The sequence below is a fragment of the Microtus ochrogaster genome, chromosome 4, assembly GCF_000317375.1.
Source record: "Microtus ochrogaster isolate Prairie Vole_2 chromosome 4, MicOch1.0, whole genome shotgun sequence".
Taxonomy (NCBI): Eukaryota; Metazoa; Chordata; class Mammalia; order Rodentia; family Cricetidae; genus Microtus; species Microtus ochrogaster.
The window spans coordinates 73,924,065-73,949,174 of record NC_022011.1 but is presented as its reverse complement, the minus strand read 5'-3'; the positions used below and the strand labels follow the sequence as shown (position 1 = coordinate 73,949,174).

Here is a 25,110-nt window from a genome sequence, read left to right as displayed (position 1 = left end):
AAAAAAAAAAAAAAGGAAAAAAAGAAACTGTAGTCTTGATTAGACTTTTCTACTCCTATTTCCACCATCTCTACTTTCAAACCTAAGTGTCCGTTGGTTCCTTTATCTCCATTCCCACAGCCCCTCCACTCGATTGAGTCTAGATATTATCATCTGTCTCCTAAGAATACTAAACCAGCTTTTTAACTAACTCATTTTCCTTGTAAAATTTACTCTATTTTCATCTATTCTACACATTGGGACACTGATGACATTTTTTTCTGAATCCAATTACATTCATTTCACCTGTATATTTAAATTCTTCTAAGGACTTCATATTTTGTATACTCATTTGTTGTGACTAACTTTTAAAATTTATTTTGAGAATTTCAAACATGATTACTTTATTTACATTTCTAGTCCTCCCTCTTCCCACCCCAACTCTTCTAATGCCCCTACTCCTTCTCAAATGTATGACTTCTTCATTATTAATACATATAGACATAGATAAGATATAGATGAGAGATGATAGATATAGATAGATAGATGATACATAACACATACATACATACATATACAAACATACACACAACATTGTAGAGAATCTATTGAGTCTCTTTATTATTGAGGACTGACTAAAAGGAATTGGGTAACCTATCAATGACTCTTCCTTAAAGAAAACAGAGTCTCCTGTTCTGTGTATTGGTAATAGAATTGGCTTTTTTTTCTACTTCTTTGAGACTTTTATCTCATACTAACTATTTTAATTCCCCTTATTTATTCCCATGAACTCCTCACCTTTGCCCTGAGGCTCATCTCCTCCAAGCCTTTATTTCAGTAATAGTTATTTAAGACACTACTGCTTGATGTTGTTTACCTGTGAATTGTGAACTTCATAAAAATGGTATATACTTGTTCCCTGTGACTCAGGGCCATGTACAGTGTTATCTATTGAAATTACATGTGAACCAGGCAGAATTGTACATTTCCATAACCCAAGTACTCCAGAGGCAAGAGGATTGCAGTTTTCAAAACAAATGAAGCCACTGGAAGGAGGAGGGGGAAGGGAAGAAACACAAATGAAATGGCATTGGAGTAACCCTTTTCCACCTTCATTTTGTCTTCATATTTCAAGTTCTCTTTTTAACTCTGTTCCCTTGGAGATATCACCTGCTAGCTTGCTATTTGTTTTTAGTGAATTAAATTCTTCTCTCTTTTATGTACATTGTTTCTGTGTTCTTGCATATGTTATTCCTCGAGATAGATTGTCAGACTTTTCCTAAAACATATGAACACCCATAGCTCCAAGGAAACCTTCACATACAACCAGACCAGACTGTTTTTCATTCACTAAACTTGTGGTTTGTGATGTGTTGTTTAACGAGCATTTTCTTGATCACTTTAAATGCACAGGGATTTTCTTATGAATCCCCAAAGTGCATTCCTCTTGCGTTATCGCCAAACTGTGCCCTCTGCTCGGGTTACTGGCATAATTGGTTTCTTTTTTATCTCTACAAAACTTTAGGTGCCTTCAAACAAAACACATATGATAGATGTTGGTTGTCTTTTACCAATAGTTGAATCATTTAACCTACTTCATAAACTGCTCGCCAATAGGGAGTATTTTCTGCAATGGCCTTCTTTATTTTCTTGGTAGAGTTTTCTAAAACAGCACCCCTGATGTCAAGCTGTTTTTCCATAGAGTTAATCTGACTCCCTCATCCTGGTGTTAATCTCTTGGTTTTATCTCACTGGAAATGGAAATGACAATGTGTAGCCTGTGTACCATTGTTCTCCAAAAGGTTGAAGATTTATTAAATCCTCTTTCAATCTTGTTCAGTTTCCCCATTCTCAAGGCAAATAATCTCACGTTTTTATCTTCTGATAAGGCTCTGAAATCGGGTCACAATTCACAAGGGTTCGTGTACCCAGACATTTCTATTGACGTTGAAATCATTCCTTTTAATCACAGCCTTAGTTTCTGATGTTTTATATAAAGTGCAGATAGCAGGAGATTTGCCTTCCTGTATCATTCTGAAGTTTCCTAGCACGCCAGTATGTTACCATGAGTTCAACAATGTGAAAATACAATTAATTCCCATTATCCAGAGCTTCACAGCCTTTTTTCAAAGCCTTTGGAATTCCAGGCTGCTGCTGGCAAGTGTATAATTCTGCTGAGAGTAATTTAGTACCTATCACCCCAATCTAATACTCTTTAGGTGACCAGTCATCCCATATTTTGTCAGATAAAATTGTCTTCTGTGGAGGGGGGGGCACATAAAGCAGGCCAATGTATAGTAGTAGAGAATTTCCAGAGGATTCTCTAATACTGATCAACCCAGGGCTGAATAAACTAGAAGTTTCACAGGGAATGTACCTATGATTACAGTGTTACCTTACTGCTTCTATGAGACAGATCCTTGAAGGTAGTATTCCAAGAACATTGACGTCTTATGAAATCAACTTACATAGACAACAGGGACAAGAAGAGTCTGTGCATCGGAGATGGGTAAACAGAGGTAGAATCCTGTCTGTTTTCCACATACCTTCTCAACAAGATGCCCACAGTTTTTAGGTTTTAGCCCTTAGCAAGTCCACCTCATCATGCACAAACAGCATCTTTTAAAAAAAAAAAAATGGCCAGGACCTCTGCCAAGCTGAGTTAAACATAAGGAATTTGTTGATGTGGATAGTTTGTCTTCGTGAACTTCAGATTTCTTCTGAGAAAATGAACCTACTTCCCAACAGGAAGGAATTGTCACAGCAGATCTGAAGGTTGGGGTTAATTCCTTCTTTAACTTCTGGGAGACAGGCACCTAGGATTTCTCATGACTAGGGTCAGTCAGCATAGGTAGAGATGTTAGAGCTCCCAAGATGGAAGTAGAATCTTCTTTTTTTATTTTATATTTTTTATTTTCTTAAAAAAAGAAAACAACTATCTTTTTCATTATACATACCAAACCAAGTTCCCACTCCTTCCCCCCTCCCGTTCCCTCCACTTAACCCTCCCACCCACACCCCCATCCACTCCACAGAGAGGGTAAGGCCCAAGACCCTCCCTAGATATCTAGACAGCTGAGCAAGGTATCCATCCAAAGAGAATAGGTTCCAAAAAGCCAGTACCAGCAGTAGGGATAAATCCTGGTGCCACTGCCAGTGCCGTGCAGTCTGGCCCAGCCATGCAACTGTCACCCACATTCAGAAGGACTAGTTTGGAACTATGCATGTACCTTCCCTGTCAGGCTAGAGATGATGAGCTCTCATTAGCTCAGGTAGACTGTTTCAGTGGGTGTCCCCATCATGGCCTTGACCTCTTTGCTAATATTCTTACTCCTCCCACTCTTCAACTAGAGTTTGGAAGCTCAGGTCCAGTGCTCTGATGCAGGTCTCTGCCTCTGTTTCCATCTGTTGCTGGATAAAGGTTCTCCTGGTCCTCTTCTTGCTACATAAAACAAGAAGCAAAATGACACTTCAGTGATGTATTCTGTTGCCAAGGAAACTGCAATGGGTGGGCAAAATAAACTAATGAAGGAAACAATAAAAAATCACTTCCACTTAAGTGGTCTACAAAGTTGGATTATGCTTACTCTCAAGTCTACTAAAGTGATGAATCGGGTCTTGGGAATAGTTCATTTAAAATATTATGTGCACACAATAAAATACATACAATACTAGTACAGTAGCATGATTAACACAGAAAGAAAGTATTGTGGATAGTAAACTAGGAAATACATAGTTGTATTTTGGTATATATGTGTGTATGTATACATAAGGTACCATTCCATACCCAAGCATTCATACATACATATGCGTGTATATATACCAACAAAACTTACATGATCAAATATTTAAAGTGTTCTGCTCAACTTCTTCTGTAGACAGCATTGCAAAAAGTAGTTACTAATAGATAATTGGAGTATCGATGACCATTAGGTCAGTAATTGTAGCAATGTTGTAGATGTAAGTCAATCACTCATTCACTTATAAAACAATCATTGAGTATCTGTTGTGTGCTAAATGCTCTTAGGTACTTTACTTAAACTGGTTTTCTGTTTTATTTTGTTTTTTAGTTTTAAGAAGTTTCTTTATACTTAGAAGAAAAAAATGTCACTAGTTTTAACAGACAAACCAAATAATTCTTAATTACAGCTAATGTCTCTTTATCTCTGCTTTCCCGTTTTTATTACTCCCTTTTTTACTGATTAGCAGCAAAAATAAAGATTTCCACTGAATTCTGTAGAACTTGCTTTTCTGTCTTTGTAGCAAACGGTAAGCAAGAAAAAAAATGATAGTTTAGAAAGGGGGAACTCTTTAATTGGTTTTACTATTTAGAACCTGCTGGTGCTGTAAAAGCAGCAACCATCGCGTACCTACCGCACCTGCTGATACTGTGAATTTCCAGGAAAACAAACTGCTGGGGCATTTTTCACCTAAAGCACAGGTTGCCTTGAATCGTTATCAAAGGAGGAGGGAACAGAAAGTGTGAGCCTCTGGAAGACAGCTCAAGCTTGGCTGGCCTGCCCAAGTTCGCACTCAGAATCAGCAGATGTACCTACCTTAGCTTCTCCTCGTCCTTCATGGACATGCTCCCTCCGTCCCATTTCGAAAATGTTAAAAATCAAAGATACAGTAAATAATTAGCCTCAATGAAGTTTCACCTGAAAAATATGTAGAATCAGAAAGAAAATAAGCATTGTTAGCCAAGTGGAAGTTCTCCTAGAATCCTAGACTTGTTACTACAAGAAAAATACATATGCTGTCTTGATTTTGTATACCTAATAATCATCTCTCCAAAATCAGAGGACTCCCACAGCTGCTGGCAATCACAGCAAAGCTTGTTATCAATAACAGACTGCCAAAAATGAAAAACAGTCAATAAATATTTAAACAATACAAGAGAAAATGGTGTTAAAAGGCTTGCCTGTGACAGCTGACTGTAGGGAAATCATTAGAAAGATACTGCTTATCACCTTCTTCCAGTGGGTGTACATGGTCCCACATTGAACATAGGGAACAGAGACTGACGTTTTAGATTAAAAATTCAGTGTTCCTCCGAGCACTATCTAAGCACCCTAAAACCATTACAATTTCTATTTCTACTGATAACAGTAAGTAGTGTTACTTTATATGTTTAATTATTTCATATTGTATGCTAGAATGCAACACACTTTGAAAGTATTCCTCAAAAGAAAATAACAACAATGAAAGTAACTAAGGGAATAAATGCATATATTGTTAAAATTATTTTATGAGCAAGACGGGGTATAAAGCTAATTTTTTAAAAAAAATCAATCCTTTAAAGTGGCAAAATAATTTGATGTCTGGGTTCCAGACTGTCTTTATCAAAAAGAAATAATGTCCAATCACTGTGATGTATGCCTATAATCCCAGCACTTGGGAAGGAGGAGAGGGGTGATACACATTGTTCAGGACAGTCCTGGGCTAACTAGTGAGTTTAAAGCCAACCTGGCTACATAGGTCTTAATAAATAAATAGATGTCCCACAAAACAACATAACTCTTATTACCCATTTTAGTGGCATATATATGAAACCTGTCTTTCTTTTCAAGATCTTTAGAAACAAGCATGTTTGAAAAGCAAAAGCTGTGTACAACTGTAACAGTAGTATATTATGTGATATTTGGATATCCACACAGACATTGCAGGGGGAGAGAGAGAGATGCCACAAGCATAACCATTACTTCGTTCTTCTATGTGGAAAGAATGTTTAAGATTGCTCCCAGGAACTATTAAGCATGCCATGGGTTAACTGTCATTATCTTGCTTTACTACTGAGTTTTAGAACTTATTTGTCCTAAATAAAACTGTGACATTTCCCCGAACGAATCTTTTCTTTCTAAATAGTTTGTAAGACTATTTAATCCAGTATTTGTATGGCAGCCTACTTTAGGGTCCCCTTTAAGCCTAAGGTACTTGATGACAAGTGAAGAAGTGTATTCCTGGCGTTAGGTTCCCAATAAAATGTTTTCCTAACCTAACTAGCAGGAGAGTACTCAGACTACCTCCAAATCGTCACCAGTGGGAGACATAAAGCCCAAATGCCTAGAAACCTCATTAAATGTCTCTCTTTGACCAAGAGTTATGTCTCCCTGTTGGGTCTGACTAATAAAAGTTGTAATTAATCTGAAAGGAAGAACTCGTAAAAGACAGAGGGAGTTTAAGAATTTATCCCCGGACTTTTTGGCAAGGAAGCTTTTTCTATTATCGTTCGTAAGGCAGCTGTGTCAGCTACTCCATCAAAAAGTTGAATTTCATTAACTCAAATTCATCCTAAAGCTACAGTTACCTACAAGGAAAGCCACACACGCTGTATAATTATGTCCTGTGTGGGGTTGGGGGTGGGGCTTTGCTGCCCCTATGGTCCTCTGATTCAGAAAACAGGGATCAACTTAAACAAGCAGAAAAGAATTCTTTGTAAAGCGATGGTAATGGGCAATTATGTGATCTCGTGTCTACACAAGGGGAAAACATAAATATCCTCAGATTTGTTTTGTTTCAGAATGTAATCACCATCTATCTTCAATATTTGGAATACCTTATGCAGAATAGGAGGAGAATGAAGAAAGGCATTTTATGATCCTGCTTAATGGCTATCAAATCAGTTTCTCTACAGAGAGGCAGAAATGGGACAGGCCATCAAAATCTAGTACTTGAAGGCTAACAACATGCACGCCAACAGCTCAATCGCGTGGATTACACCTGTCAGCTACCAGACCAAACGTGACAGTTTCTATTTTCAGTCTACAAGTAGATTGTCATTTCTAGTTCTATATTCTATGATAGAAAATGAAGTTTTAATTTAGCTAGTATTAAACAGAAAATCTTGTTTGGAAGGGGCTTTCTCAAAGCAGCTGTTCACACAGACTGCAATAATCTAGTGGAATGCAGAAACATTCAAGAACATCAAATTCTTTCCTTTTTTTTTTTTTTTTCATTCATTTGCCTGAACTTCTTGCTAATGGGATTTCTGTGATAAAAAGACTGGGCCAGTTTGGAGAGGAAAGAGTTTAGCTGGCTTACAGCTTAGAGTTCATCATTGAGGCATGGAGAGGTGATAAGGAATTTAGAACAGGAAAGTGAAGCAGAGGCTGGGGAAGAACACTGCCTACTGGATTGCTCTCCGTGGCTTGCTCAGTTTACTTTCCTATATAACCTGGAACCACCTGGCTCCATGTTTTCCTATACAAACCGGTTCTACCTGCCCAACAGTAGAACTACTCACACTGGCCAGGATCCTCCCACATCAATAATTAAGCTAGAAAATCCCCCATGGACCAGTCCCTTGTTGTAGGAGGCTACTTGTTCTTCCCGGCCACCGGGCTAGCTTAGAACCAAAATAATCACACAGTAACCATATTATTTAAATCACTGCTTGGGCCATTAGCTCTAGCTTCTTATTGGCTAACCCTTACATATTAATTTAACCCATCTCTATTAATCTGTGTATCTCCACGTGGCAGTGGCTTACCAGGTAATGTTTCCAGCTTTTGTCTCCAGTAGCTCCATTACTTCTGCCTACTGCACCTTATTCCTCCCATGCTACAGGCCAAGCCAGTTTTCTTTATTCATTAACCAATAAAACCAACACATAGACAGAACGACCTCCCACATCAGTCCCTCTTCCCCCATGACTCTAGTTTATGTCAAGCTGACCAAAAAAAAAAAAAAAAAAAAAAAAAAAAAAACCTAATTGTCATAAGAGGTAAGTCCTATGTGTATGAAATAAATGGCATTTTAAACTATTGAGTTAAGTATTTGTAATTCTTTACTCATCAGAGTCTGTGTACTTCTCTTAAATTGAAATCAGCCTGTTTTAATTCATTCATGTTAAACAATATCTTATGTCTAAACAACTGAAATGAAGCCATGACTTAGTAAGTTAATGTTGGGCCTTTGTAGAAGGTGACATGGAACATCTTTTCGTATGAGATTTAATATTTTAAAGACTTATTTATTTTATTTTATGTGTTCAAGTGTTTGCCTGTATGTCTGTGTACCATGTGCGTACCTTGTGCCAAAGCTAGTCAGAAGAAGTTGTCAGGTCCATAAAGCTGGTATTATAGATGGCTGTGAATGCTGGGAACCAAACCTGGGTCCTTTGGAAAATCAAGAAATCTTCTGAACTGCTGAGACAGCCACATGTAGGGATTTGGAAATTTACAGAACACTACATACCAAATGTGACAACGTAGCTTAGTAACCAGTGATATGTCTTGACGATAATTACCCACATTTGTATACGAGGCACATGAATAGATGGTTAGGTTAATTTAAATTTGGTTCCTCTAGGAAGAAACTCCATGATACAGTTACAAAGAATGACAATATTAAGAGGATGGGAAGCCTGGGTTGATACAAATACCACTCTGCCCAGATTATTAGTTACAAAAGGGTTAGTTGGGTCTAGAAACCCAGGCTGTGAGAATTTAGAACAGTGAAACTGAGACCCAGGCTGTGGAAATCTAAAACAGGGAAACTTAGAAAAGCTAAGCTTTTATTCTTTTCTCAAACTTACTAAAATAAATTTGGTGACAGTTGTTTTCTTGAGGATTGAAGTGATGTGCTCATAAAGGGGGAGAATGTTGGTGATATTTTCCAAAGGTTCTTCAGGAGAACAGATAAAGAAAATAGAGAACAATGAGAAGGATGAAGTCTGGAAGCCTGTGGGGAGTTGAGTCAATGATCCTGAAGAGAAGGACATTTGCATGTGTTGATCAGAATATTCACACATAGATTGATAGTTGAGTGGCTACCCATGAATCTCGGAGTAGTAGTCGTCACTATCCTGCTGGACAGCGGGAGGGTGTGCGGTGTTCACAGCATTGATGGAATGACCGAACAAGTGCGATGCCTTAAGGAAATACATTAGGTTCTCTGCATTTGCTAGACTTAGACTGACAGACCGCATACTTTCAGATGAAACTACTTTTTAAACACTGACCATTTTTACCTTGAGCTGCTTTTTGGCTTTTAATATTTTTTTTAAATTATAAGTTGTTGTTTAAAAAGAGGGAAAGGAGGATCCTTGTTTCATTTCTCTGCCATATGGGAATTCTGAAAAGCAGTTGGAAGTTTCTCTGGAGTGGCCTTAAATCTGTTCATCTGGCCTTCTATAAATAACGAAATGAGCACATCAGGCACAGAGATGATAGGGACACAGGCTTCAAAATTTCTCCAGAAAATGATATACCTCTTGGAGTTTTGTTGGTTGGTTATTAGCAGGAACCAGATGGAGAATTGCACTCTCTCCCCAGGACACTAATAGAAACAAGTTTGGAGATTTGTTTCTGAGTTTTTCTGGCTGAAATATGTTCTAACACAACAACCTTTGGGGCTCAAATTATCCTGACATTTCTCTATGAAGTAGTCAGTATGCATCAGTGGCCTTGGTGTAATTAGGTAAAGAAGCTTACCTCAATTACTGTAGTTAAGCTTCATATTCTTTGTAAGGTTCTACACAACCAAACTCCCTAAATTGTCAAGGCCATTTACTAAGCTAAGGTTGAAACTTTGCCTGCCTGACTTTCCTGAAGTGACTTCCAGATTTGACCTTTACAATGTGTGAATGATTGTCACACATGATATGGCATAAAGGTTAAAAAAAATAACAAGCTGTATCATTGGTGATATTTTAGAATTAGGACACATTTTCTCTAGTCTCTCCACTTTTCTCAAAAGATAATATGCTTGATTCTAAGACTAAATAAGACTTGACTGTGTGTGATTTTTAATTTTCGTATCATTTTTCTTCCACATAAACTCACTCTTGCTTGATTTCTTTAAATTTTGAAATGAGTGATTTACCTCGTGAAGATAAGCTAATAACCCTTGAATTTAGCAGCGTCCACACAGCTACATTTTTCCACGAGTAAACAGGTTTGCTTACAGCCATTTAGTATGATGTGCACAAAGTCCCACATTTGATTTTTTACTATGAAAATAACCTCTCTTTGATAGATTTTAGCAAAGAAAACAGCACAAATGATCCCGACGATTCCACAGATACAATAAGGCGTTATCAGGGTTCCAAGAAGCCCTTCGAAGAAAGGAAAAGCAGATCGTCGTCCTTCATCTCCTCCATCGATGATGAACAAAAGCCACTCTTCTTGGGAACCATAGACTCTACTCCAAGAAAGGTGAAGTCAACCCGACTCCACGGTGAAGAAACAGTGCCCCCCTCAGGAAGAATCCACGTGGATAAAAGAAGCCACTCTTGCAGAGGTAACTGAGCGTCAGCAGTCTCTCCTCATCACTAGATGGGAGATGGTTGCTTTTCCAAACCGAAGAACTGCACGAGTCCAGGTTCTTCTGACGTTAGACCGAAAGTTAACCTGTATGCACATTAGACCGGGTGACTTCCTGGGATTCTGGGAACTGTAGTTCTTGGAAAATAACTACAAAGCCACGGGGAAAAGAATGATGGCCTATAGGGTTTGCCCATATATAAATTTTAGTTGGGGAAGTTTTTATGGCCAATTAAACTTAGTGTAAGACTAAGAAGAACAGCGCTATTGGCAGTTTGTTGGTTATAGGAAGGGCGGGTCAGAGGCTGTTTGCTGAGACCTAGCAAGTTAAAGAGTTTTTTGTTTGTTTGTTTGTTTGTTTGTTTGTTTTGTTTGTTTGTTTTTGGATTTTCGAGACAGGGTTTCTCCGTAGCTTTTGGTTCCTGTCCTGGAACTAGCTCTTGTAGACCAGGCTGGCCTCGAACTCACAGAGACCGCCTGCCTCTGCCTCCCGAGTGCTAGGATTAAAGGCATGCGCCACCACCGCCCGGCTTAAAGTTTTTTTATATTCATCCTCTGTACCAATTCTTAACTTCAGCCTCAATAACTTTATAACATAGAAGCTCCATCCAATTATAATATAATGTAAACCAAACATAATTGTGTTTTACTGTGAAGTATGAGGATGAGGAATATCTTGAAATAAAACATATTCTTGAGACCATTCTTGTTTCACATCTCCTTCAAAAGGAATAATGCAAGATCTGTTGTAGAAAATACACAAGAACTGAGCAGTGTGCTTTCATTTTCAGAATTTATGATAAAGGATATGAAACAACACTTTAAAAATGTTACTGGATGAACAATCAGTGTACCAGATCTCTATATCTAGCTAGATCTTGCTATTTACGTGAACTTGGAGATGTGGGTCAGACTACTTGGATTATAAAAATTAGCTCTGCCATCGTATATGACTTTAGGCAAATTGCTTGATCAACCTCAGGGTCCAATTTATTCATCTTTAAGATAGAATCAATGTTATCTAATCAACTGATTATGATTATTTAACCATAAACTGTAAATAAAATTTTCTGGGATCGAATCTTAAGTTTTACTTAACATTTTCTGCTTGGTTTTTATTTTCCAACTATTTACTTATTTAATTTAAATGTGGAAATTGAAAAGGCCTCTCACAGGGCTGGAGAGCTGGCTAGGACCTTGAGAGCACTTGTTGCTCTTCCCAGGGGCCTGAGCTTGGTTTCTATCTCCCGTATCCATCTAGTGGTGCACCAATGCATGTAACGCCAGTTCCAGAGAATCCATTGTCCTTTTCTGGCTTTTCCATGCATGTGCATTGTCTACACATGCAGACAAGCAGCACACACATATATACCCATAATAAAAATAAATAAATCTTTTTAAAGATGGTATTATGAAGCATCAAAAGATTATAGCATAAATGAAGAAAACCAGGATTCTTTGCTAGGAGGAAAGAAAACTATGTCACTGAGAAGGCAGGCAGTCCTTGTCATCACCATCATTCCACAGGAATGTCCAACCTCCAAAGGTGTTGAGACAAGATGGCAAGGGTTGCTAATTTCCCAGAGTTCCTTTCCCTATCTTCCTCACCACGTCACATAAGCTTTTGTCGTGATTTCACATGGCCGTAAGCTAAGAATATATGCAAATGTCCTCTAGACAGCCCAAAATCTTGATGGAATGCATGGAAATAGTATCTCATTCATCACAGTGGAAGAATGGAATATTAGATGTGATTACCTAATGTCCCATTTTAGTTATTTATGAAAATGGATTCTGGGTAGGACTAAAAATAGAAAACAGGTTGTATCCAGGAAGTCAGAGTTCTGAAGAACTCACTGAACAATACCTACTATGGACAAAATGATTTTAAGATGATTTTTGTAAAAACATGTTTTCTTCATGAATATTAGGCTCTCAAGTGACAAGTCATTAAAGATATTTTTGAGATTTTATTTGACTTTATAATGATTCTCCCTGACAGTGAATTCAAACGCCGCTCGTTTTATAATTTTTCTTCTTCCAACTTTTAATTAACTCTTTTCTGTGCTCAACAAATTATATTTTCAGGAGATTTTAACATGTCCAAACATCCGTGTTTTCAAAAATTCATAATGAAATCCACACTCCAGTTATGAATAATTATATTAATAATGCATAGCTAAATATGCATGCCTATTGACAAATGGAACTGATGACATAAAGCTTCAGTCAAGATGACATGCATTGAACATGACTAATTAATATAATTACAGTGAAGAATTTAAAAACTTGATTCACTGAAAAAAATCATTCCCCAGAAACTTCCAAAGTGCAAGGCTGTGTATTAGTAATGAGCTTCGATATGTAAATGTAGGTATAATTGTTGCAGATCAAACTGCTGGGTTCTGACTGTTTCGTTTAATTATCAATAGGCAGTTTCACTCCCTTGCATTCTGAGACTTGTCATCCCAAAGAAGGGGTCATTTCAGCAAAACTTTAAAAGAAAAAAAATTAAATTGACTCTGGCCTTCCTAGTGCTGAGGTCAAGTGTAGACTCCAGGGAAACTGTGAACTCTGAAAATGAAGGTTTACCCTCTGTTCATCCATTTGCAGAAATGTGTCTTGCAACTATGGCAACATTTTCCAAGGCAACCAGTGCAGATACCGTCTGAGCTATTTTTAGAAAGTGTCTACAAGGATGCTCATTTGATTAAGACAACCAACCAGGGTTTCCCCCCTTAGAACTCTTTAGTTTTCATTCTGCCATTAAATCCAATTAATAACATATCTCTAAATTTCAATTAAAAATTAAGTTGTGATGAAGGAAGCCTCAGTCTCACAGTACACATTTTACTCATTTCTGCTAAGATAATCCTTTTCTTAAACATCAAAGAAAAACACTATCCTCCATAAGTTACTGCATGCGACTCACCAGAGTCATTTAAAAATCAATGTGGTACGTAATTGGAGAAGGAGGGGGCTCTTGGGCAGAGGCAGAAATTCAATGAGGTTACTTGGCACCCAGCTCATGAGGACACTCTGCATAGCCTTCAGTGCTATCACTTCTCGACCTCTCTAAAGTAATGTCCCCGCAAGAACTGGCTGTTGAGAATCAAGAGGGGCCCGGTACCTGGCATCTCCAAGCTCCTTGCGCATGTTCTCCATGCTGATTGAGCATCACCGACACAGAGTAGGAAACGTAGTTTAACCAAGGCACTCGGTTGTGGGTCTGCATTTTAAACTGGTGCAAATGTCTGTGAACAACCAAGCATACTTCTCCAGGAAAATCGCCCTGTCACTTCTGTATTCACGTTTCTCCCTGTCCGGTAAGACGGGAAAATAAGCGATACACGGACACTGTAGACACTGTAGAAAAGCATGGAACACCAAGATCCTGCGGGCTTTACAGATGTCATTAATCAGGAGCCTCCTCTGGATGTCACAGAGAAGTCTCTGAGGTTTGTTAGCCATTTCAACAAAACAAGGAACCTGGCCTTGTTTCTCTCATGCTGTCTTTGGTTATGCTAATTCCTGCCTTATAGCCTCCCCTACTGAGATAGAAATAAAAAGCACATCATTAGAGACTTTTTTTGTACACCCAGTGATAAAAGATAGGGAGAGAAAACCCATGGAAATAGAATATTTTTTTTGTCATCTGCTCAGAAAGGGGGAGTACAAGGCACCCCCCCGCCAGAGTGCTTTCAGAGAAACCATAGGAAAGGAAGTCTCACAGATCTGTTCCCTATTTCTAGACTCATCGCTAATCCTGCCCAATTTAGTTACTTTCAGTCCTTTTTTTAAAAAAATAGCTAAGGATGTAAATTCCATATCTTATGTAATAACTCTCCTTGCCGTTTAACCATAGCTATTTGTCAAGACTTTCTTTTAAAATGTCTTTCGAACCACATTCTATGACCTAAAGCTAGTTCGGAAGCAAAGAGAAGACCCACTTGAGGGACATCTTCCCTCCCACCAGCTCTCCCATGAAGGAAAAAATTTGCTTTTCTTTATCCCTGAGATAATCTCCCAAGTCCAGTTGCATTTCTTCACCGGTTTTATTTCCTTACCCTTCACCCATTTTGTAGAAGAAAGTGGGTTCAAAGCATCAAATTTCTTGACAAAAATGAGGAATAAAGTAGTATATATTTGGAGATTTTAGGAGAGGTTAATGAATTATTATATGAAAAATATAACTTATATAATGAATCATTATATGAAAAATGACCACGGACATTCTGAGTTGAACTCTTCAGGGTCACAGTCTTTGTCTTCAGTTCCTCATGCTTAGCAGAATCTGGAATTTAACACTTGGCACACCAGAAAAGTAGAACTGAACACATAAGAAGTTTGTTTTAAAGTATATTAACACAAAGTATTTATAATAAAGGTTCACAAAAAGAAAATTCTAGAAAGCAATGTGACTATATTAAAGGGAGCACAAAAGAACCTTTAAGGAAGTTGAAAGCATGGAAGAGCAGCAGAGGACTTTTAAGACTTCCCCAAACACCCAGAAGACCCACAGTGCCCTCCTGACCTTCTACTGGGGCTCAAGCAGAACCATAATGTATGGAAATTACCTTACGTGTAGGGGTGCTAACACTCTTATGTTCTGAGTAAAGCATTGCAAACAAACTTGCTATCTTCTCCCAATTAAATAGTAGTTGTTTGATCTATTTGAATTTGTCCATCATGTCTTCTCAGCACTATCAAAAAGATGGGGAAAAAATCATAACCTGTGGGGAAAAAAATCTTATGACCTGTTGTAGAATGTGAACCCTATGAGTAGAGATGGGGGAGGTAAGCTAGACAGCTTAAGGTTAAGATTCTGCTACAGACTGGAGATGGTGATTGCCATGTCTTTGAGCTCCTGTGTTTCTCTCTGTCTTGGATTATGCCTGGAGATGCGCCTAGTCTGCCTTGCAGGGGTCTTTGTAATGTATCTCCAAGGGACTTCCAAAGAAACTGACATCTGTCTTGCTCTCTCCCACAGATATCACTGATGCACACAGCTGGGAAAGAGAGCCTGCCAGGGCTCAGCCTGAAGAAAGCAGTCCTCCAGGACTTCAGAGAGCTGCTTGGGGGATCTCTGAGACCGAAAGTGACCTCACCTATGGGGAAGTGGAGCAAAGGTTAGATCTACTTCAAGAACAACTTAACAGGTAAATGAGCATTTGAAGCCAAAGAGGAATTTACGTATGTACATCACATAAATAAAGAAGACCAAGGAGCATGGAATTTAGGGTACTTTTGCCACCCAGCACCCTCCCTTAGCTTACCATTCCGTTCGTGTACCATCTGCACTGTTATCGTTAAAACGCCTCCTGCTCTCAAAGTAATTTACATTAGACTTCTTAACAGGCAACCTCGTTCTTTTAATTCTTGTATATTATTTAGTTGTTGTTCCTGAATTCACCCTGAGCTGTGACATTTTAAAAAAATGGTTATTAAATCAACTTCAAAAATATTAATGTTTTTAAAGCATCTCAAGCTAAAGCAAGACTTGGGTCCCCCAACCCCTTCCCTTGATCTTGACAAATATGAGGAATAATTTTAGTTTGGGGAAAGAGGCAACGCTTTATTCAAGACTGTTTCAGTTCTTTAAAGTTAAATTGGTCAAAAACATCTAGAGGAGACAAGCAAGTCTCTGAGTTCTGAGACTGGTTGATCCATATAGCGAGTTCCAGGCCAGCCAGGACTACGTAGTAGGCCTTGCCTCAAAAGAAAACTCTAGGAAAAATGAAGATTCTGATAGCTGCCCTGAGTGTGTTTGGAAATGTGTTTTATTCGGTGTTGACCTTCAACTATACTAGAAGGCAAGTATCTCAAAGGCCACAGCATGATTTATTAAAGAGAAGCAAAAGTGGGCAATTAATGCATTTCCTATAAGCCTTATGAAAGGCATGCTACCCGAAACCTGATGATACAACCCAGAGCTACCATGATGGTAAGTTCTTTCCATTTCTTTCATAGCTACCCATCTTCCTTGCTATATCACATTTTTTTGCATTAACAGCCAATTAATATAATAATAATTATATGTAGGCTTAAAGGTTTATGTAGATGTTCTTAAATATTTATATAGTGTGCCTAGATATATACAAAGTTGGGGGAATTGCAAATGTTTGATCCCACAGCAGAATTTCTCAAGCTTAAATACGCACTCAGGTTGCTGGGTAAGTTGCAGAACTGCAACTGTAAGACAGAAGGGCTGGGAGTTGCAGAGTCCACATTTTAACAGGCTGCCAGGGATGTTCAGTGCTGCTTGACTAAGGAGCACAAATAAGATGACCTAAAATATGTAAAACTTGCAGTCACTGGCCTTTCCACTGCAGAACGCACAAAGCAATGTGTTTGCCTTCCACGACCACATTAAGTACTGCTTTGTTTACTGTTACAATCGATTATCCATGTCCTTCACTTTCTTTTCTTTTGTTTATATAGTATGCACATATGTGCATTCATACTATATAATATGTATGTATGTAATGTATGAGGATGCGCGTGTGAGGGTTATGCTTGTGTACACATGTGTGCCATTGTGGAGGTCCAAAGTTGACACTAGGTGTCAATCTTGATTTTTTTCTAACTTACTTCTTCACCCCCAGTTCCTCGGCTGAACTCAGAAGCTGTCAGTTAGCTACCATAGCTATCCAGGTTTGCCGGAGAATCTCCCTTCTCTGTCTGCTGAGTGCTGGGATTGCAGATGGCAGCCACATCTGCCCAGCTTTTCCTGTGGGTTCCGGGAATCCAGACTCTGGTCCTCACATGGATTCTGTCTATAATGAGCTCACATTCAATTATCACTCCTCATGGTGTCTCATCTCTCCTTTCCACCTAATGTCAAGCCTGATTGATAGCAGGTCTCCTTTTCTACAGCTTTATGTTATGCTAACAAAAAAAAAAAAATATCTAAAGCTGGGTTGTTTTGTGTTTTAAAAACAGAGAAAAATGGGACTTATGTTTAATTCCCTTCATTCTTTCAAAGTACTTTTTATTCTCAAAAGACTCCTTTATAATTCAGCAAATAGACCCTAGGCATAACATGAAAATAAATACTGTACATTGTGCAGACACCCATTACCATACTCTCCTTTGCTGAAATGCCCAACCCAAATATCAAACACCTAATTCATTTTTGAAAGTTTTGAAAACATATACACAAGATCGTACTTAGGTGTTTAGGAATATAAATGTATACATAATATAATATGCATATATGTATATAAAAACAATTAATGAAAAAAAAAGAGGCCATGAATTTAAAAGAAGTATATGGGAAGGTTTGGAGGGAGGCAGGGCAAACAAAATGACATAATTATATTATAATCACAAAAAATAAAAGAATAATTTTGTAAAGCACTAAAAATAATGGAAGAAAGGAGACTGAGGGACAGTCACATACATCAAGTCTCAGAAAGGACACACCAAAGTACAATGCTTATGGGACTTTGGAGTCTGGGCCTTCAAGGAAGGGAACTGTGCTCATTTTTCCAGCCTAGAGGAGCAATTCCAAAGGAAGCACGTTTTGCATTGCCTCGGTTTCAGACCCTGTCTTCTGTGACTTACTGGGCAAAGTGGTGAGAGAGAACATGATGTAAGGAAAACATGGTGAGCACAGCTTATGTCATGGTACCCAGGAAACACAGAGATAACAGAAAGGTGCCTACACCAAGATATATGTCCCATGGGCACACTCTTGTTGATGCACTTCCTCCAACTTGGCTCCAACTCAGACAGTTTCCATTGCTTCCCGGGAGTGCCATCAAATTACAAATCCACCTATGGGTTCATGTAGTGATTAGGACGGAACCCTTGTGGTCCAATCACTTCTCCATGATTAACCGGCCTGAGACTAATCCTTCAACATATAAGGCTTCTGGAGATAGCGATTTAGATCCAAACCATAAAAATAAAGAAGTAGGATTGCACAAAATTCATCACATATTGCTTTGGAATTCAAAGGAGAAGCGAGACTTAGTGAGACTTGGTGAAGGTTGATCAGGAAGAAGTCAAGACTTGCTGAGTCATAGCTATTCCTATGCTAATAAAACCCAGCTCCTGACCTATGCTCATCTTCCTTAGGCAAAATTTCCTTGCAACAGCCAAGTCAAGTTGATAGAGAAAGTCTAGTCGGATGTAGTATTAGCACAAATTATGTCCAGTCTCACTGTAAACCAGCTACTTCCCCTTCCATGTGAGAAGTCCCACTCAGCCGCAGCCGGCAACGATCAGGCATATAGCTAGCGGCCTATGTGTCTGCATCGACGTTAATTAAATAGAACCTATTTTAAAGAGACTTTTTTTTTCCCTCAAAGACTATCGCTGTTTAACAAAGGCTTTAACAGACTCAGAAATATCATCTTCAATGTGACTTGTCAGTGAAGCTTTTACTCCAATAGCCACAGATAAGTCATTTCACCTCCAACGGTGTATCCTGTCAACCAGAGTAAAGAGCATCATGCAATCCATTCACTACTTCGATGTCATCATTAATAGGCTAAATTTGTAGAAATATTCATGAAGAAGCTTGAATTTAGAATTTTATTCGGGGCTCGGGGGAAAGAGAAGTTGTTAGGGGAGCTCAACAAAGATGACACACTCAGACACAGTGTATACAGCCAATTGAAACTCTTCATTCAAGCCGGCTGGAAACACACCCAAGTGTTTGGGAGACCTAGGTGTGGCCCCTACTGTCCAGAACACAGGGCTTTTTAAAGGCAGAAACCATGCCCTAGCATCTCACTGACTGCAGGAGGGACAGTTGCAGAAACAGGCAGTTTAACAAAAACTAAGACAAGCGGTTAACTGGAGGGGCCCCTCACAAACAGGCAGTTTAACAGAAGCTAAATTACCTAGGACATCCTAACCTTGGGTTCCTAGAATAAATAGAGTTGGGGAGTTTTCCGTGGGATCTCCATCAAGGAGATTAAACCTGAAATGACCTCAGCAAGAATACAAGACCTCTGGTCTGTCTCGCCCCAGGACAGAATAATTCTGAATGAGTTAAACGGGGAAGAGTTATTGATGCAGACATAATTTGCACTGAACCTAAAGTATGAGATGAGGAATCGATTCATAACAACAAAATAATCGTTCGGTTCTATTGAATTTGTACCACAATTACATCAGGCATTTAGTCATATGCTAGGTGAACTGTATTTTTTCATTTTCAGCATGCAGCTGTGGCATTTATGTGCCACAATCAGACATATTTTATAAGCTATTGGTATGAAAAATACTAAGGCTCTCTCTGGCCATATTTACTAATGAAAGAAAATCTATAAGGATATATTTTAATTCGAAAGAAGATTTTAATGTTACTATTCAGAGGTAAAAAGAACCTATTGTCTGGCACGCCTGTAATTCCACCAACCCCAGAGACTTGAGAAGAAAGTGCTAGGCTAGCCTGACCTCCCTATACAGGAAGATACTGTCTTAGAATTAAAATTAAAAATAACATGTCGCTTTTCTAAGGTTTCCCAGATTTTCATTTTTTGAGACAAAACTAATTTCCATAGATACATTTATTTAATAGGGCAAATAGTCCTAAGATGTACATCTCTCTCTTTTTTAATTCAATGGTAAATCATAGGCACAAATAAGGCATATGATGCAAATTTTGTTCTTACACCAAGGAAATCCCGTATCTTAAGCCATCCACACCGGGGAATAAACTGTATGCGAGAACAGATGTATGTGACAGGAACAGCTGGCGCGAGCAGTCCGAGGTGTGGTTAAGGGGGAAGGTTCTAGTTTTGCTTCGTTTTGTTTTATTTTTGAGATAGAAACCAGCCAGAGGCATCTGGAAAAGTCCAGAGCAGAAGAACAGACATGACCAGGGCTAACTGCAAGAAATGGGAAAACAGGGGATAGAGAAAACATGCTGAAAATAGCAGGGGGTAGAGGAGTGAGAAACATTGGGTTATGAGAGGGATGAGAAGGGAGGGCAGGGAAGTCCATCAGCTGGAGGGGTTTCCGGTACAGGAGGAGGTGAGAAGGGCTGGAAAGTCAGCAGGGACTTGAGGTTCAATACTGTGAGTAGGGACTGAGGGAGCCTGAGGCTACCTTGATATAGCGATATGTGCTGGAGGTTATACATCAATGGGAAGCTATTATGCTCCTCTGCCAGAGGTAAGGGAAATGACTCCTTCTGGCAGATGGGGACTGGGTTTCCACAAGTTGCTGAGGAACGCTAGCTTTTTATCTGACTGCCAGAGATCCTCTGTAATCCAGGTCGAGCTCATTTCCGGATATTTAGACTGCCTTTTAGAGTTTGGGGAACTGGAGTTTCCTTTGGACCTGGCACAAACCAATTATATTTTGTGGTCTGGTCTTGAAATTTATTTTAAAATGAAAGGTTGACTGCTGGTGGACTTTGGAGAAAGCAATGGTTGTTTGTACATTGTGCAAGCCAGATAAGTAATAGGAGCGACTAAACTTAAGTTTCCTCTGTCTCTGAAATATTAAAGCTCTGAACCAGAGATATGAAAGGTATTTAATGTTCAAGAGCGCTAATCATTAAAATAAAATAATTAAAAAAAAAAAAGAAAGTATGATGACTCATATATAGAACTTGCCTTGAAGGGGAGAGAGGCAAGGTCAAATAGTGTGTCTTAGTCAGGGTTACTGTCTGTCCCTGGGAGAAAACACCATGACCAAAGCAAGATGGGGAGGGAAGGGTTTATTCAGCTTATGCTTCCACATCACTGTTCATCATCAACGAAAGTCAGAACAGGAACTCAAACAGGGCTGAAACCTGGAGGCAAGAGCTGATGCAGAGGCCATGGAGGAGTGTTGCTTACTGGCTTGCTCAGCCTGCTTTTTTTGCCAGGAATGGCACCACCCACAATTTGCTTGACCCACCCCTAACGATCACTAATTAAGAAAATGTCCTACAGCCAATCTTACAGAGGCATTTTCTCAGCTGAGGTTCCATCCTTTCAGAAGACTCTAGTTTGTGTGTCAAGTTGACATAAGATTAGCCAGCACATAGTGAAAACACAAATTTTATAAGAAGTTTTCCTGAGGTGCTGTAATTGTAAAGAAATATGTTACTAGGGCTCAGTGGTTAAGAGCACTGGTTGCTCTTTCCAAGTACTCAGGTTCAATCCCCAGCACCTGCATGGCAGCTCAGAGCTGTTCGTAGCTCCAATTCTAGGGGATCTGACACCTTCATACAGACATACATGAAGGCAAAACACCAATAGACTAAAAATAAAAAATGAACATAAAAGAAAAGAAACGGGTTACCAAGTTCTTCTGTGAAGAGGGCGAAAACAGTTCATAAATAGTAGAGTAAAAAACCTAATCAAAATCAGATAATTATTGGTCACAATATTCTAAATGTGATTTATATTTTAAAATCAATAAAGTTATGTAGAAATAAAGCTTATTGTACATAACCCCTATTTTCCTGTTAGTATGGGCATAAGAAATTGATGGTCTGAGTCAGAGTAATTCATTCTACAGAAAGGGTTTGGTAGGAGAGAGTCTCTCTTCCCGCTCCTGTCTTTCCTGTTCAGGGCCACCCATAGTTCTGTTTGTTGGTAGTGCCAATGCTTTCTCAGCATTGACCTTTCCTACAGGTCATGATTATTTAAGACTACCTTTCCCCTTTCTGCATGTCTTGTAGACTTGAATCCCAAATGACAACAGACATCCAGACCATCTTACAGCTCCTGCAGAAGCAAAGCACAGTGGTCCCTCCAGCCTACAGCATGGTAACCGCAGGAGCGGAGTACCAGAGACCTGTCCTGCGGCTGCTGAGAACCAGTCAGCCCAGAGCATCCATTAAGACTGACCGGAGTTTCAGCCCCTCCTCACAAGTGAGTGTAGACACGGTAAAGCCAAGGGTGTCTCCTTGAGTGTATCTCCCGGGTCACCCAAGTAAGACTCACACTGGGAAATAGGAATTTCCATTTCTATCTGCTTCTGCTCAGAGTTTCTGGAAACTGGACCTGTGTTTTTGCATTGTGTCCTTAAAATTTGCAAACAATGGATTTAAAGAAAAATTTAAACAGTACCAATTACATGTGTGTGTGTAGATATGTGTGTGTCTGTGTGTTGCTGGGAGTGGGTGGTAAACACCAGAAGATAAGCATCAGGTTTCTCTCTAGATAGTTCATCTTATTTTTTGAGACAGGCATATACAACATTGTGTGTTATTCTAAAGGCAGCTCTCTCAATGCACCAACAACACTAATTTAGCTAGACTTGCTGTCTGGTGATCCCCAGGGAACCTCTTGTCCCTACCTCCCCAGTGCTGGCATTACAGGTGCACAACACCCAACTCTTCTTACTGTGCTTTCATGCGTTAGGACAGCACCTTCCCCTAGACATTGACAGTTATCTAAGAGGAGATGCTATTACTCAAGAATCAACCTAAATGGACTGGAGCACTGTATAGATTTTAATGGTGAGGAATCATGCTTGGTGAATTAAAATTCAAAAAGTACATCAGAGAAAAACCTGGCATTTCCTACAATGCCACAAGGCAGGGTAGGGAGGCCTTGGAGAAGAAAAGAGTGGGCAGGTAACTGGGCTCGATCTGAGGTTCAAATGCAGCCAGACAGATGTGGCAAAGACATTTGTGCCCCACTTGCCACCAGGTATCTCTAAGTTTTTACCACTTGAATGATAATATCCATGTGATATTATCCAGGACAAAACATGTGACTCTAATCGTCTAAGAGTGCCCCTCTCAGTTACTTCAGCATCATGGGCAATGGAACCTAAGAAAGATTATTTCGATAAGAATGTATAGACACTCTTATGTACATTTCTGCGTGGAAACTGAATGTAAAATTTTCTAGGAAATGAAATATGATAACAGAAGCCACTGTGTCAAAAGGAAAATGATACTTTTTACAAAATGTAGAAGTTAGTTCAGCTCTTATAGGTATTGAATGGATGAGAAATACACACAACGTGTTTTATTCTTTGCAGTTGGTTAAGGCAGTGGTTTCTGACAGGAATGATGTTTTATTTTCTTTGTTGCTTTCCTCCTTAGATAACACTAGTCAGCAAGAGACATTTATTAATCCAGTCCTAAATTTTGAATTAAAACCCATTTATACACAACTCAAAGTGAATAGTTATTTTTGTTGTTGTTGTTTGTTTGTTTGTTTTTTAAAAAAACTGAACCTTTAAATCTTATTTCAGGGTGAAATTAAAATTCTTCACTTGAGATAAGAGACCCTTAATTTTAGGGCTCTGTTTTTTGGAGAGAGGTGTTGGCCAGTACATTTAACCACATACAGCGAATGGGGAAAACAAACACATCTGGATTACACAAACACATAATTTTAGTTAGCTTTTGGAGTACATTATGAATGCGTATTTTCTTTTCTTTCTATCAGTGTCCTGAATTTCTAGACCTTGAAAAATCTAAACTCAAATCCAAAGAATCCCCCTCAAGTGGAAGGCATCTGAACACAGCCTCAGAAGAAAAGTTGACTTCACCTTCAACACGAGAGGGTGATGTGTCTGTAGAGCTTCACCCGCGGCCAAGAAAAACCTACCTTCATCCCATCCGGCACCCATCTCTGCCAGACTCTTCCCTAAGCACTGTAGGGATCCTGGGTCTCCATAGGCATGTCTCTGACCCTGGTCTTCCAGGAAAGTAATCCTTTTGTACTATTTCCTCCACATCCAATGTAAGTGCTTTTAATGGCTGTTTTCCTTTTTGTATTTAAATCCTCTCTACTTGACTCAGGGGCTCACAAGGTACCATTATATGCAAAAGTACTGTATATTTTTCCTAAATTGAAGCTTGTAGGGTAAAGTTGAGCAGTTAGGATGTAAATATACATTAAGAGCTTTTGGTTCCAAATGTTCAAACTGCCAGCATCTCAAGGCACCTTATTTTTTGATTTTATTTTTGAAATCATGTGCATGCTAGGAAACTCCAGTTTCTCTTGCATGGAGACTCCTATTTGCCGCTACTACTGAATCAGTGCTTGATTATGAAAAAGCCTTCCAGCAAATAAGAAACTGAGGAATGAAAATGGTCAGGATTGCAACTCAGATGATCCTCCACTCACGGGATTTCAAGGGGGGATAGAGGGAAGTTAGTCACTTTGGAGAACGGATTTCCTTCTCTATTGACATGTTTATAGTTACTTACCTTCATTTCCTAGAACAATAAAAAAGAGGTTGGACTTACACGGATTAGAAAGGAAGCTAAATCCAAAAGCACCAAAGGATATGGTTCCTTCTTAATAGATTTGTAGTTTATTAATATAAACTCCAGACCACTGTGGAAGAAAACACCTGTGAGGTTTCCTCAGGAACTCAGGCCCTAGTTTCATGGCCCAGGTTTAGAAGACCTTCAGCAAGAGCTCCTCATTTTGGAGAAGTAACAGCAAAGCTGTCCCAGGAAACTTCTGGCAGCTGCAGTCTCTGGGCCAGTGAGCAATCTATCCATAAGGAGTCTCTATATCCTGCTTTTAGACCGGCAAGTGGGAGGAGAGACCTTTGTCTTTCTGCCCTACGTTTGGACAGACTGAGGAGGCGCACTGCTTCCCCAGGTTGTCTTCAGCTAAACCATTATGAATACAGGACAATATCAGTGAGAGAATAAAATAGTCTCTAGCAAATTCTTCAGGAGCTTCATTCACGAGCTTCCTAAAATATTTACAATAGTACATTTTTCTGAAGTCTTAAACTGAAGATTATTTTGTGTGCTGGGGTGGCTCCTAACATGCCCCTTATACAAAAAGACATCCACAATTTGTTCAGATTTAAATGAGACCAATCTTTCATTTGATTAAATAGTAGACACCCATTTTTTTTTTTTTTTTTTTTTTTTTCCGAGACAGGGTTTCTCTGTGGCTCCTGACCCAGCCAACCTTTCTCTCATGATTGC

At 39.1% G+C, this 25,110-nt stretch overlaps 1 protein-coding gene across 4 annotated transcripts in view; it reads left to right on the top strand.

Moving 5' to 3' along the window:
* The window catches only part of Kcnh7 (potassium voltage-gated channel subfamily H member 7), a 427,553-nt gene extending 402,531 nt beyond the window's left edge, over positions 1 to 25,022 (top strand). For 3 of the 4 annotated variants that reach the window (XM_026778717.1, XM_026778715.1, XM_026778716.1), the window contains 4 exons: positions 9,958 to 10,221; positions 15,235 to 15,403; positions 21,877 to 22,069; positions 23,603 to 25,022. In XM_026778717.1, the coding sequence (XP_026634518.1) occupies positions 9,958 to 10,221; positions 15,235 to 15,403; positions 21,877 to 22,069; positions 23,603 to 23,869 (893 nt within the window). In that variant the 3' untranslated portion in view covers positions 23,870 to 25,022. The remainder of the gene's footprint in view (positions 1 to 9,957; positions 10,222 to 15,234; positions 15,404 to 21,876; positions 22,070 to 23,602) is intronic. The other variant, XM_026778718.1, reaches the window with a different exon arrangement.
* Positions 25,023 to 25,110: the final 88 nt, after the last annotated feature.